Source organism: Myxocyprinus asiaticus, chromosome 20, assembly GCF_019703515.2.
Source record: "Myxocyprinus asiaticus isolate MX2 ecotype Aquarium Trade chromosome 20, UBuf_Myxa_2, whole genome shotgun sequence".
NCBI classification, from domain to species: domain Eukaryota; kingdom Metazoa; phylum Chordata; class Actinopteri; order Cypriniformes; family Catostomidae; genus Myxocyprinus; species Myxocyprinus asiaticus.
The window spans coordinates 233,489-247,975 of record NC_059363.1 but is presented as its reverse complement, the minus strand read 5'-3'; the positions used below and the strand labels follow the sequence as shown (position 1 = coordinate 247,975).

Here is a 14,487-nt window from a genome sequence, read left to right as displayed (position 1 = left end):
ATAAAGCTGTTGTGTGTCATTTGTTTGGATGTTCACACACTTTCGGGTGTCTCTGTTTAATGTGCAGAGTAACTGTCACTTACTTTAGAGTGTAAACACGGTGATGCTTTCCCAACATTCACATGCCAACTTCTGACTCAACCAGTGGCATGAGTTTCGGGCGGGACTAACTGTTTGGAAGACGGAGTGTTTGGGAAACCCAAATGTTTTTCCATTTGGACACAGAAATAACACACTTCACCTAGAGAGCTGCATTTATGTGCAATACTTTTCATTCGACCATATAACTGATGAGAGCAACATAAACACTGATTGTTGTAAAAGACAAACCAGTGTCAGTTGAGCAGCGTTCCATACAGCTGTGCTTTGGTCAGACTGTCTTTTCGACTGAGTCCTGTGTTTCCAGACTTTTGGTACTGTGTTTTCTTCAGACTCGGAAGATCCTTTGTGTGGTGCTGGACACCAGAAGCTTTGAGACTTTGATGAAGAGACTCGACTGAACTATTGAGACTCTCGTAACCTTTCTTCAGACCATCTGTGGTGTTCTGCTGCTCTTTTACAGACATGAAGCAGCTGCTCTTTGACCTCTGACCTCCATCCTTTGAGCACAGCATCAGTCCTCTGTCAGTCTTCAAGAGATTCAGACTCCGGCTCTTTGGGTTTTGTACAGGACTGGAGCCGGCTGAAGCGGAGAAACACGGATCCAGCTTGCGTGTGTGGAACACGTCATCTCTCTCCTGGAAGCTGCTGAACGGTTTGATCTTTGACGGACCCACTACGAAGTGTTGTTCTGAGAGACTGAAGGGCGAGACACGTCCAAACGGGAAGCTGTTCACATCCTCTACGCTCCTCTGCCTCCAGCGGCCCGTCAGATCGTCCTCGGTGACGTCAACAATGCCACGTCCGTCCCCGTGAACGCCGGAGGACGGCGAGAGATGAGGTATGTGGTACAACTCGCTGTAGTAACCTGGAGAACCGCCGTTCTGTGAGCTGTGAGCAACCTGCTGAAAACTGAGAGACTTTGGAAAACCTAGACTGTCCTTCTCATACGAGGAAGAGTTCTTCCGCTCTCGCCAGTCCATGAACGACGACACGTGAGCTTTCTCTTCTGACGCTGCGCTGAAGCTGGAATACGAGCTGGAGGCTGGAAGAGTGAATCCGTGGAAAGGCTCTTCATGAGGGAGGAAGTTCAGGTAGAAACCTTCGTCTTCAGGATTGCTGTCAGTGGAATTCTCTCCTCGTATCTGGTCGGTTTCTCTGGCGTGAACGTCCACGCTCTGTCTGCGTTCGGGCCAGCGGTCTCTCCGTCGCTCATCTGTGGGGCAGTAGAGCGCCGTGTCGCTGCAGTACAGGTCAGAGGTCTTATAGATGACGCGCCGCTGGAGTTTGTCACTTGTTCCGCTGCGGCTCAGGTGTTCTGCGTCATGTGTTTGTGGAGTCGGTGAGCGCGTCACTGGACAGCTTCTGACTGGTTCTGGTTTCTCCAGGACTTTGCCAATTATGGCAGTGGGCACGGCATCAGAATGATAGTTCCGCAGAGCGATATTTCGCCCGTGATCCTGTTTCTCCATGTGACAATTTACTCGCTCCTGGAAATCTATGGGAAGCTACAAACAAAACCAGAGACACACAAATACAGACAATGAGAGAAATATTGAGACTTGTAAAGACGTAGAAATTGAGTTATGAAAAAGAAAAGATACAGAGAGAGATTAAATCTAATGGAATCTTTATGGAAATAAAACGGTTCCTTAACGTTCCCCTAAGATTCTCCTAATCTTTATGTTCAGATATGCTTTCTGCAACCCTGCTGTACATCAGTAAATCAATCTACAATCCATGTCTTCTGATCCGTTGTTTTATTTCAGGAAAATATCATAACAGCTGCTAAACACCCTCTTACTGCCATTGGTCCACATCACCAGTGGGTGTGACCTGGAGCTCCACCTACTTTGAGGACGACAGCTAATTCTGTTTATGTTGTTCAGTCAGTCAAAGTCAGTCGATATGAACACTCTGGCGTGCAGCAAGCTGGAGCAAATGTACCTTCATCTGTACGACCATTATGATCAGTTTCATCATAAATTACAATAACCGAGTGTAATCACCGGTGCATATTATGGCCGTTTAGAGTGTTAGCTCATTAGCGCCATGAATGCACAATGTAAACATTACAAATTACACGTTATCCACTGCATATCTATTACTTTAAATCAGTGTTTCCCAACCTTTTTTCTTTAATTTTTACGAATTCTGCGGCACACCACTGTTCCACATAATCTAACCATCGTCAATATTTTTCCTTTTCAAGAACTTGCCATGTTTTCTGTCTGTCTTAGTAGCGTGTTTACTTGTAATGTTTGAAATTTGGCTATGCCAAACAAATAATAAAAAAACAAAAACACAAGTCACACATATAGGCTACGCTGTGTGAGGTCACAGGTGGCAAGAGCGCTAAATGGTTTATGAAAAAACAACAAATTTGCTTTTCTAATTTGTAGATTTGTTCTTACAATGCCACAACAAATTACAGGGATGCAAACTCATGAGGGGCGAAAAAGGTAAGACGATCACTGGTCCACGAACATTTTTTCTGGGGATATTTATTTTAAAGTATAAGATAAAAGCACCAATTCCAGCTATTTTAGTGATTCATGTTTATTCAAGTTTACAATTGTGCAGAATAAGCTGCAAAATAAAGAGTATTTTAGTGAGGCTTGCTTCTGTGTCACAAATGTGTTCAATTTTATTATCTGATTAGTTCAGAGACCCCTTCTGGAAATGTCTCTAGGTGGCGATAAATGAGCGTCTTATGTGCTGTGAGTGAGTCAGTGAATCATTTTGAGTCGTTCATGACCGAAATCTGCCAAGAGACTTTATAGTGTTTAAACAGATCTAGAGTCTTCCTTCAGTCGGAGCATTATTTTTCATCCAATAAGACAACAATAATAGTGTTTCAATAACGTCCTTCTCCTTTATTAAAACTTGCATGTCTACAAATCTCCTGACGTCAGTATAAGAATTATAAACAGAAATCATATCTACGGGATCATTTTCCTACAGTATTTAAACTGCTGAGCATGGCTTTTATCAGAAAAGACCACAATAACAGACAAATAATAATCATTTTGAGTTTCAATAATGTTCTTTCATCATTGTAAAGCTCATTTCACATGAGTTGAGTCGAGACGTCAACACTCCATTCAGCGCCAGCGTCGAGCGCTGCATTGCCCTCCACATGACAAGCGTTGCAGAAAGCGTCACAGAGGGGCGATTTTACGAGTTTGCCACGTAAGAAAGTGGGAGATGAGCACAATAAACGTAGAAAACATGTCTTTGGACGACAGAAAAAAAGCTTGCAGTTGCTTTGATGGCAGAAAGTAATAAAAGGACTCGTTTATGTTTAGGTCGAAGCGTTTTCTTGGTGAATTTAAATTAATTCAATAATTGGGGTCTCTGATATTCATAAACGATAAGGTAATATTTAATTAAAATAATTATTATAAATATTTCTTGTTAGTACTCTCAAAGACATTATTGGTGAAGCAAAAACGTGTGTGTGAAAAACACTTTGGTGACGTCACTTCATAGACTTCAATGTATTCTGCAGCGCTGAAACGAGTCATGTGAACGCCCCTTAACGTGTATAAATATCAGTCACTTTACACATTAATCATTGCTCTTCACAATCACAAAAGTGTCCGATTATGGTTTCAAAATGGCGAATTTCTCCAAAAGGTGAGGAGTTTGGATCCCTGCGTTAGGACCAAATGGGAACCATATGCTAACATTAGGGGAATGTTCTGCGTTTGTATACATGTCGATTGATATCCAATACAAAATCAATGATTAAACTAGATTTCTACAGTTCTGCTCCTGTGATATTCTTCCCCATATAAACATATCTGACATCTTTTCTCAGCTCTATTAAATGCAACACTGAAAACTGACTGTCAGCAAGAAACCAGTGAGGATTCTCTCATCAAACAGCATGAAGTTTATATTCACATTTATATTTAAAATGAATCACTTCAGGCCTCCAGCAGAAAACAACAGAAGAAAAACCTGCTGCTGGAGGATGAAATCAAGGGATTCGCTGCCTTTGACTTCCTGTTTTAAGGTTGAGCTAATTTTAGGACCCGTTTCCCTTCCAAGACAGGAACTTGTGTGTGTGTGTGTGTGTGTTCACTTATCTTTCATAAAGCACATCCATTCTTCACTCATTAACACTCATCTCGTTTCCTAGCACATCATTTTGTTCTGATGAAGACTTGATTCCCCACCAGATGTTTACACGCCTCAGTTATTGTGATATTCCAGTTCCTGTGTTCTTTTCCTGCTCTTCTCTTGTGGGAATACTGGAGATGCTCTAATTCTACAGTCAATTCAACTCATTAATTCTCTTTCATGTCTTTATCTAGAGCCCAGAGGAACATGTTTCATTGAAATATCAACTTATTCTCCAGTGTTTCTCTTCACAAATTCTTAGGTGAACAAAAGACAGATTGTTGTCATCCAGTAAGAGTATAGAGTTATCAGATGAATGTGACTAGTAGAGCAAATGCTCTTGGGAGAATCTGATGAGAAATGGTTGAGCTCATATTGAGATTTCTGACCTCTGATAGCTGACTTTGAGATCAAATCTGAGCACAGTTTGAGACGTTGAGATCTGAAGCTCTAGAGGAGACGTGAGATTACTGGAGTCTGAAGCAAAGTTTCCTTTTAATGTCATTGCTTTTTAGGGGAGATGTTAGAGATCTCATGTGAGAGAAACAAGAGCACAGTGAATTGTTAAATGTAACTCATGAACTCTTCTGTTGCTTTCAAGATTTGTGTTCAGTTATTTTCATCTGTCCGGATCCATAAACACTAGATTTTTCTAAACTGTCTGCATCTCTCAGAATGAGTCTGGTTTGAAAACACGTCTCATCGCTTCATACGTGTCCTGTGACTCATGAAGGCTCTGATCAATTAATCAATCTGCCTTATCGACCAATCACAGACAGGGACTGTGTGATAATTATAGACAGCTGTGTGAGTTTATAAAGTCATTCAGAAGTGTTCAGAGAACTGCTGTCTGTCATGTCTCTCTTTTTACATTTTCTTGTATTTCTTTTTCTTTGCTCACACACACTCATGTGAGTGTGTGTCACTACAAAACCCTCTAGTTCATGAAGTGTGTGTGTGAAAAGATGTTAAAAAGATGGGAGGGAGTCAAACACAACAACACACTCTCGATAGAGATGGCTGAACATCCAAATGTGGGGAAACAAAAGCAAAAGAGTTTTGGGGCACACTGTTGCAGTTATGGTACAAAAGTATAAAGAGTGTATAAGACTGCAAATCTCAGATTCAGATATTTTGTTCAAACTTTTGAGAATTTAGTGAGAAACCAAAACCAGGACTGCTTAGAGACCTGATATAAAATATAGATATTTATTCTGACAAGGAGTGTTTCTGGTTTAATAGTTAAACTCTATTGTCCGTTTGTGGCATAATGTTGATTACCACAGAAATGAAAAAGAAATAAATTGTGTTCTGTAAGGCACATCATTAAACGGGTTCAATACACAAAATACACATTAAATCCAAAGTATAGCCACAATATTTAAATGTAATGCCCAACAGGCTGCTGACCCTGTGCTTCTCTGCTCGTCTTGTTCTGTGAGTTGTACTGCTTTTTCTTGTCCAATATTGATTGTGCACTTTGATGGAATAATTAAATGAAGATGGAATTAGTTTTGGGCCTTTTGATCCTTATTTGTATCTGGGAAAATATGGCAGATCTCAGAAACAATGGTGTTGTCGCACCTGTGCAGATTTACGGGATTTCCAACATGGTCTCACAGAATGAACGTTACTCTATGTACATTTTTGCACACTGACTTGTACGTGCCGCTTTCTACATTTCGCTGCAGTTTCCTGGTGAAATAAACACTAGAGGCGCTACAACTGTGTGCTTTAATCATTGCCACACAAATCACGAGTACAATTGCTGATTTTGATTTTATAAAAACATATTTTTCTCTCTATTATTCACCTCCTGTTATGTTATGATATCAAAACACTTTAACACATGATGGGAAAAACAAAACATTTTATCCCTTGTATTACAGACCTACAAAGACACACTTACGTCATTACTTGCAAAAATGCACAAAAGTGAAAGTGGCATAGAGGCGACCCAAAATGATGTGGTTGCTTCAGTTAATGTGTGTTTTCTTTTTTCTTATTTTGAATTTGCATTTTAAAGCACTATCAATTAGGGTTAGGTGTTGGTTAAGGGTAGGATGTCTGTTTTGTAAAACTCTCATTTATCTTTTCAGACACTATTGGTTTGGTTTAGGGTAAAATTTTAGGTTAGGGAGGTATGTTTTACTTATTAAAACCTCCATTTAATATTCACCTTAAAAACCTTGTCTGATTACGACACCATTTCGCTCGGTTTTGGCACCCCCTGCTGGACATTTCAATGGGAAACTGCAGCCAAACGTGTTATGAAGCACGTAATTTCAGTTTTGCTAAAATGTTGCAATGCTCAGGTAAATTTCATGTGACCAGGCTGGGGATTCTCAAGAGAGCTTTTGCCTTCTACGGGGAACCATATAACTTTGGATGAATATTTCCCGTCTATATCAAACGATGGGCAAAGGAAGAGGAAACGATATAAAAAAGGTACTAAGAAACAGGGATCAAGAGGTGACGTTTAAAATAGAGTGCGTAGATGTCCGATCTTTAAATGGCAAACTTGAGGAATTAACTGTACGGACAGAAACAGAGGATTTATTTATGTGTTGCAATCTTATATGTCTAACAGAAACTTGGTGACTGAGACTAATTGTAATGTAAACCTTGAGGGCTACACCGTTGTTAAAGCAGACCGTGACAAAAGAACAGCAGGGAAATCAGTTGGTGGAGGACTTTGTCTTTACTGGGATAACGCTTGAGCAACACAGTACAAAATACTGGAAAAATCTGTACTGGGGACTATGAGATTATTTCAGTTGCATTCATACCATTTTATCAAAGTTTGGACAGACTTCGGTGATTCTTGTTTCTGTGCCAGAACCAAATAACACCAAAGTGTTTTTCCACTTGTGCCCTGATGTACATGAACTTACAGATGTCATTACAACATATATACATTTTGTGAAGACATGGTAATACCTGTTAAGAGTTTTTCCAAATAATAATCCATACCCTTCATCACTTTTATCACACCTTTGCAAGTTGAATGTAAATGTTAATTTGATATATTGGATCAAACATTTACTTTCAGATCGGCCACAAAGAGTTTTTATGAATGGCTGTTCTCAAACAAGCTGGTCTTAAATACACGGGGATCCTCGGGGTTGTGTATTGTCACCAATTTTGTTTTTAACCTTGTGTGACCCCGTGTCCACATGTGTGGACGTTGTGTATTGGCTTCACTATACATGACGCATAATTTAAATGAATTAAAACTGACTGAATACTGTTTGCAACACCATTTTGCAACAGTCATTTAAGCGTTAAACTTCTGCTGCACCATGCCGTTGATTTCTGTGAAACGCTCCTACGGGTGCAGCGCCAACAAAAGTGCCTCTGGTAAGAAACCTGTTTAAGATGTTTCATTGAAATCTGTTTGGTTGTAAAGAGTAGAGTCTCTAGTTTTATCCGTTCATTTTTCACGCATCAGCACGCTGATAAACATGATGTCCACATATGTGGAAATTAGGACATTATTCTCTCAAAAATTAAAAAAACATGTTATTCTGAATATTTTTCGACACGAACACATCTGTGTGTCATTTCACTTCATTTTAATATACATTTTGTTATATTTTATTTTGTTATCACTGTATAATCCGGTTCTATTCATTAACATTAATAAATGCATTCCTATATTCACTGTACATTATCACATTCAGAATTAATGTATAATAATAATTGTGTCTTTCAGAGGCTTTATATGGAGTTAGGATGAAAATAAGGTGCATTTCAAACTGTTCTGAGACCAGTACAGACAGACAGCACACTGGAGGTTAAGTCGTTCACTAAATAGGGAGCAAGGGAGCATCCTATAGCTCACTATGCAGTTAAGTGCATTCACTCCTAAAATCTGATCAAACGTTCAGTTTCAGGCTGCAGATGATGTTTGGATCACTCAACATGTTTGACAGACATGTGACAATGATAATCAGTACATAGATTCAGAATTTATAATGTATCATTTTATTTTAACATGGTTGACAGTGATTGGATGATGCTGGACATTACTTTGAATCAGAATTCATTATGATAATTTCTGATGTAATGTCTGTAACATCTCAAAAACATGAATAATCAACACTCCTGGACACATCATAAGAATTTGATTAAAATAATTTTCTATAGCTTGGTATTACTTAAAATTTCACAACTTACTCCCGCTGTCCACATATGAGGACATACAGTGCATCCAGAAAGTGTTCACAGCGCTTCACTTTACAGCTTTATTCCAAAATGATGAAGGAAAATAATGAATTTAATCCATTTTGGAATAAGGCTGTAACATAACAAAATGTGGAAAAAGTGAAGCGCTGTGAATACTTTCCGGATGCACTGTACATTATTAGGAAAACTATTTGGTCTAGTATTTTTATTTATTTTTTTGCTTGTTTATTAGGTGCTACAAGTTATAAATCAAAAAAAGGAAATGGAAAATGCACACAGCAGTCACACTCGGGTCTCAGGAGCTTCATAAACTTAATGAGTGCTTTCATTGTTTTCAGTGATGTGCAACCTGTACATATCTGTTCACATTTCCAAAAATGTGTTTTGGGGTTTCATGACCCTTTAAAGAATTAAACCTCAGTTCAACAATTCATGTACAACAATTTAAAAACAGAGACTGAGTGTGTGTGTGTGTGTGTGTGTGTGTGTGTGTGTGTGTGTGTGTGTGTGTGTGTGTGTGTACCTCTGAGAGTTTGTGCACTCTGTAAGGAGATTTCCCACACTGGAGGAGTTGAGCTGCCAGATTACAGTCTTTCCTGTAGAGATCCTGAGAGAACACACACACACACACACACACACAAGTCATCAAACACAGATGATTAATGAATGTTTTTCATTTGATTTGGCAAATTGAGTGGCAGTGTAATGAATCATCATCATTGCACATCTTTGACAAACATCATTTAGTTTTGCCCAAACGTTTGTTTTTTTACATACTGATGTGTTAATGTTGTCGTCCAATCTTCAGTGAGAGTTAAACATGCAGATCACTTCTGATTTCATATAATGCTTGTGTCTTTAAGCCTACAGATTATACACACAGACAGTTCCCCAAATCATATAATATCACATTTGTGCAGCAGTTATTTTGTGTTTTTAGCACAGGCATTTCCACCGAAACACCTTTCATAAGCAGAATTCTGCACTGTGCTTGTTTCATTTGTCTCGGCAGTATTTGTATGTGTGCAAATGCGGTTTTGATCCTGCTGTCTGCTGAGAATACTGCCCATAATCTCTGACTCAGTGCACCCTATCTAGTGAACCTGGAGGGAAATCACTGTGTAGTGTGGAGCGTGAGAAACTTTTCTTCTCAGACATCATTAACAAGCCTCGCATCAGTCCCCTCACCCCGATAAATACAAACACAATAAAGGTGAGATGTCCGGTTTCACTGAAGTAGAAGAAAAATGTTGAATTATTGCCCTGACATAACATGATTGCTTTCATTTATCTACATTTTCATCAGGGTTCCGAAATTGAGGTCAGATTCACTGATGCTTTCAGGTCACAATCATCAAGTCTGAGATTACAAACTAAAATGGAATCAAATTCTCCTGTTAGTTGCAACTGAACAATTAAAATATAAATATGAAACTAATGTACTCTAGTGCAGATGTGTCGTATGTCAACAGGATTAATTCAGTGTTGACTCTTGAAGGTTAAATATGTTAATGACTTATTTGAAACGCTTCACATTTATCCTCAATCCAAACAGTTCATCACGTGTGTGAGATGAACATCATGAGGTGGTGATATATGACATCATCATGTCCAGATCACATCACCAGTCTGTGGAATTCATCAGCTGAAGAACATCATGTGTTTCTGCAGGACGTACATTATCTTCTCGCAGTTTCTGGATGGTGATTTTGGCCTCCATCAGGTGATTCTTGAGAACGACGATTTCTCGACTCAGAGCTCTCTTCTCCTCCTCATGATGCTCCATCTGAATCAAACAACATGAACACCATCAACTGCTGTTCACCTGGATAAATATACAGGATCACCTGAAAACACAGTCAAAAAATACTTCTGGATGATAATACAGCTCATCATCTCTCATCATGAATATTCAGATGAGAAGCACATATCTGACCACATCTAGAAATCATTCAGAGGGATTAATGAACAAATGACAAACTGATTCTAGATTCTTCAGTCACACTGAGCCGCTGTTAAACACAAATTAAAGGTGAAATGTGAAACTGTAAGTCATTCGTGGGTTTACCTCTCCCAAACGTATAATCACTGAGACTCACATGCACTATCAAAACACTGATGTTTATATTCTGAGCGGCCTGCTCAGCTCCACCCATCCCTTTCTATCTCAGCCTATAGCGTGAGTTTGGGGCGTGGCTACTTGAACGAGCTTTTTCAGCCAGGAGAATATGAACAATCATGACAGTGTACAGAGGAAAATAAATGTAGCTTTGTCTACAGATGTTAAAGCCAAAATTCAAAGACTTTCTAAAAGACACAGAGACAGAGAACAAAGTTAAACAAGAGTGAACACTGGCGTTGCATTTACAAGGTGGAGGACACACACACACACACACACACATACAACACACACCACACACACACACACACACACACACATACAACACACACACACACACACACACACACACACACACACACACACACACACACTCTCTCTCTCTCACACACACACTCTCTCACACACACACACGAGTGTGTGTGTGTGAGTGTGTGTGTGTGTGTGTGTGTGTATGTGTGTGTGTATGTGTGTGTGTGTGTGTGTGTGTGTGTGTGTGTGTGTGTGTGTGTGTGTGTGTATGTGTGTGTGTGTGTGTGTGTTGTATGTGTGTGTGTGTGTGTGTGTGTGTGTGTGTGTATGTGTGTGTGTGTTCATCAGTGTCTGTTTCCAGGTTTCAGAAGTCTGTTTGAGTTTTTATCTTCTTCTCACTGAAGTCTCACAGTGTCTTCTCTCTAACCCGCCGGAGATCGTTACTGAAAAACTGAAGAAGCTCAAAGTTTCACACAGAGAATCCGTGTTTGAATGTGTTTGGGGTAAAATGGGACTCGAGGCACACCTTAAGGAAAATGAGTTTATTTTTATCGAATATCAATGGAGCAACATAATTTGTGTGAATTGAAATAAGAACATCATTTATTTAGGGGTCGTTTGATATCCGTAGATAAAGGCCAGTTATGGTGTAGCTGATGCAAATTGTCCTTTTAATCCATTTAATCACATTTGACATTTCATCACATCTTATTCTGTAAACAAATGAATCTCTATTATGATTGGATCAGTCAATGTGAGCGCACTTTCAACATTTTTCATATCAAATCTATTCAAGAAAAATGTGTTTAATAGGGGCTTTAGATTTTTACCCCAAATACTATCCCTTCACCTACTGGACAGTTATTGAAAAACATTTTAATCATCTTGAACAAAACTAAAATGAAAAATGAGTATTTTGTCTCAGAATAAATGTGATCATTTCCAGGATATTTATTAGCTACATAAATGAACAACATTTAAACAATAATTAATAGATCAAATGACCTCAAAATCAACCTTTAATCATTACACACGATGATCTGATGGATCAGGAATATTTAGCAGTATTATATAGTGTCAGACAGCTGTTCAGGAAAGTGCTGTAGTTTTAGATGCTGTTTAGTGTTTTGGGAGAAAATCAAATCAAAGGAGACTTTTACCCTCTTGTACTCTATATAGGGGACTGTATGTCTCTAGACTAAATGTCTTTCTGTTTGTGTTTTGCTCATTAGTGTCTGAATGGTGGACATCTAACTGGGTGATTAATGAAGATGTTTTGATCGCTCTGTTAAAGACAGCAGCACTTCTTCTCATTAAAGACTGTGAGACCTGCATGTAAATGATTTTTTTCTGCTGTGATTTTATTCTGTACATGTACTCTCTGCATTATTCCCAGTAGTGATTGTTGTATTTCAGATGTGACCCAGATACAGTGCTGGAGCAGCTGCAGGTCTCATGTGTCGCGTCTCTGGAGTCTCATTTGTGTTTCACTGAGAAACTTTGACTAATGAGAGCACACAAACTACACAATCACTGAAACAGTCTGTCCTCATCACACATTAGATCTGACAGAAGCCCGGAGAGTCTTTATCAAACTAACCAGCTTCAAAGTCATTTCATAAAGTCATTAAATGTTCATAATATTCAACAAGTGCATGTGAGCTCAAATAATACATTTTTTAAATTAGTTTGCAACATGACTCTTTCATGCATTAAGTGGCCTGACTAAAATATGCAAAGAACTAAAAATAAATGATCACAAAAATTAAATATGCCATGAAAAAGAATTTTAAATATGTGAAATATGCAAAGAAAAAGTTCATATTTAAATGGCAAATTATAATAAAAGTGATTTGATTTGAATTAGGAATTTATAAATGGAAACAGAGGTTCTTGAACGAATGTGTGGGTCGATGACATGATGCTTATTTTTTCCAGATTATTATTATTAATATTATTATTATTATTATTATTATTATTGTTATTAATATTATTATTATTATTTCAAAAAAATAATTACGTTTAAATTATTATTTAAATTACTATTGGATTATTTAAAAATACAGTAAAAGTGTAATTCACACAACAATGACTTCAGCTCTTACATGTTTTTAATATCTAAGTTCAAAGTCCTTTATTTATTTATTTTTCTCCCCTTTTTCTCTCCAATTTGGAATGCCCAATTCCCAATGCGCTCTAAGTCCTCGTGGTGGCGTAGTGACTCGCCTCAATCCGGGTGGCGGAGGACAAATCTCAGTTGCCTCCGCGTCTGAGACCGTCAATCCACGCATTTTATCGCATGACTTGTTGAGCGTGTTACCGTGGAGACGTAGCATGTGTGGAGGCTTCACGCTATTCTCCGCAGCATCCACACACAACTCACCACACACCCCACCGAGAGTGAGAACCATATTATAGTGACCACGAGGAGGTTACCCCATGTGACTCTACCCTCCCTAGCAACCGGGCCAATTTGGTTGCTTAGGAGACCTGACTGGAGTCACTCAGCACACCCTGGATTCAAACTCGTGTCTCCAGGTGTGATAGTCAGCGTCAATACTCGCTGAGATACCTGAACACTCGCTTGTAATTTTATATTTTAAAATCTTTTACTTGGTTACACCACTTTTGTTTTTAAATCATTAAATTATTTTTGTTTGTGAAAGTGCAATAAATGTTCTTCTGAAAATATGTGAAATCAACATGGACACAAAGATTAAATTCCAACGAACTTCACGTGTTTTAAACTAGATTTTTAAAAGATTTCTCATTTTTTAATCTTGGACAACATTATTTGTCAATGAATAAAAAAATAAAGAGATTTCTGAACTACTGAATGCACAAGAAATTAAAGTATAAATTGAACTGTTATTCTGATGTAATTTCAGAATGTCTGTGTGATGTCATCACAGGTTTTATTTGTGTAGTGCTTTTCACTACACACACCGTTACAAAGCAGCTTTACAGAAAATGAAGCTGTAATGTTTTTAAGTCATCACTGTGTGGTTTAAAGAAAAATGTGATTGTAGATTACAGACAACGGTCTGTTACAAATCATGTTTAAATGGATGATTTCAGTCCAACATGAGATGTACACTTACATTTATGTATTTGGCAGACGCTTTTATCCAAAGTGACTTACAGTGCCCTTATTACAGGGACAATCCCCCTGGAGCAACCTGGAGTTAAGTGTCTTGCTCAAGGACACAATGGTGGTGGCTGTGGGGATTGAACCAACAACCTTCTGCTTATCAGTTCAGTGCTTTAGTCCACTACTCCACCACCACTTGTGGTGTATAAGATAAAAACAGACAAGAGTGTTCAGACAAGAATATAATATTGTATTGATGTTTATATGAGCTGCAGGATGTGAGTTCTATGAACTGTATCATCACTAACTGTGAATAATCATGCTGCTCTAATAATCTAAACTCATTTCACACACGTCTCTCTGGATTAACATGATGACTTTAAACTTTTATCACATTGAATCACTTTAATATCGTAACAGACAAACAACTGAACTCCAGACCACTGAGACAGACAGACAGACAGGAACACAGACAGACAGATAGACAAGGAGATAGACAGACAGACAGACAGGGACACAGACAGGCAGATAGACAGACAGACAGATATACAAGGAGATAGACAGACAGACAGACAGACAGGGACACAGACAGGCAGATAGACAGGGAGAC

The 14,487-nt window shown here is 38.6% G+C and overlaps 1 protein-coding gene across 1 annotated transcript in view; it reads right to left on the bottom strand.

Moving 5' to 3' along the window:
• Positions 1–324: 324 nt before the first annotated feature.
• Positions 325–14,487, bottom strand: part of LOC127410759 (brain-enriched guanylate kinase-associated protein-like) — a 33,089-nt gene continuing 18,926 nt past the window's right edge. The window contains exons 5-7 of the mRNA XM_051645977.1: positions 10,094–10,201; positions 8,939–9,022; positions 325–1,607 (exon numbers count right to left, since the gene is read on the bottom strand). Of these exons, the coding sequence (XP_051501937.1) occupies positions 336–1,607; positions 8,939–9,022; positions 10,094–10,201 (1,464 nt within the window). The 3' untranslated portion in view covers positions 325–335. The remainder of the gene's footprint in view (positions 1,608–8,938; positions 9,023–10,093; positions 10,202–14,487) is intronic.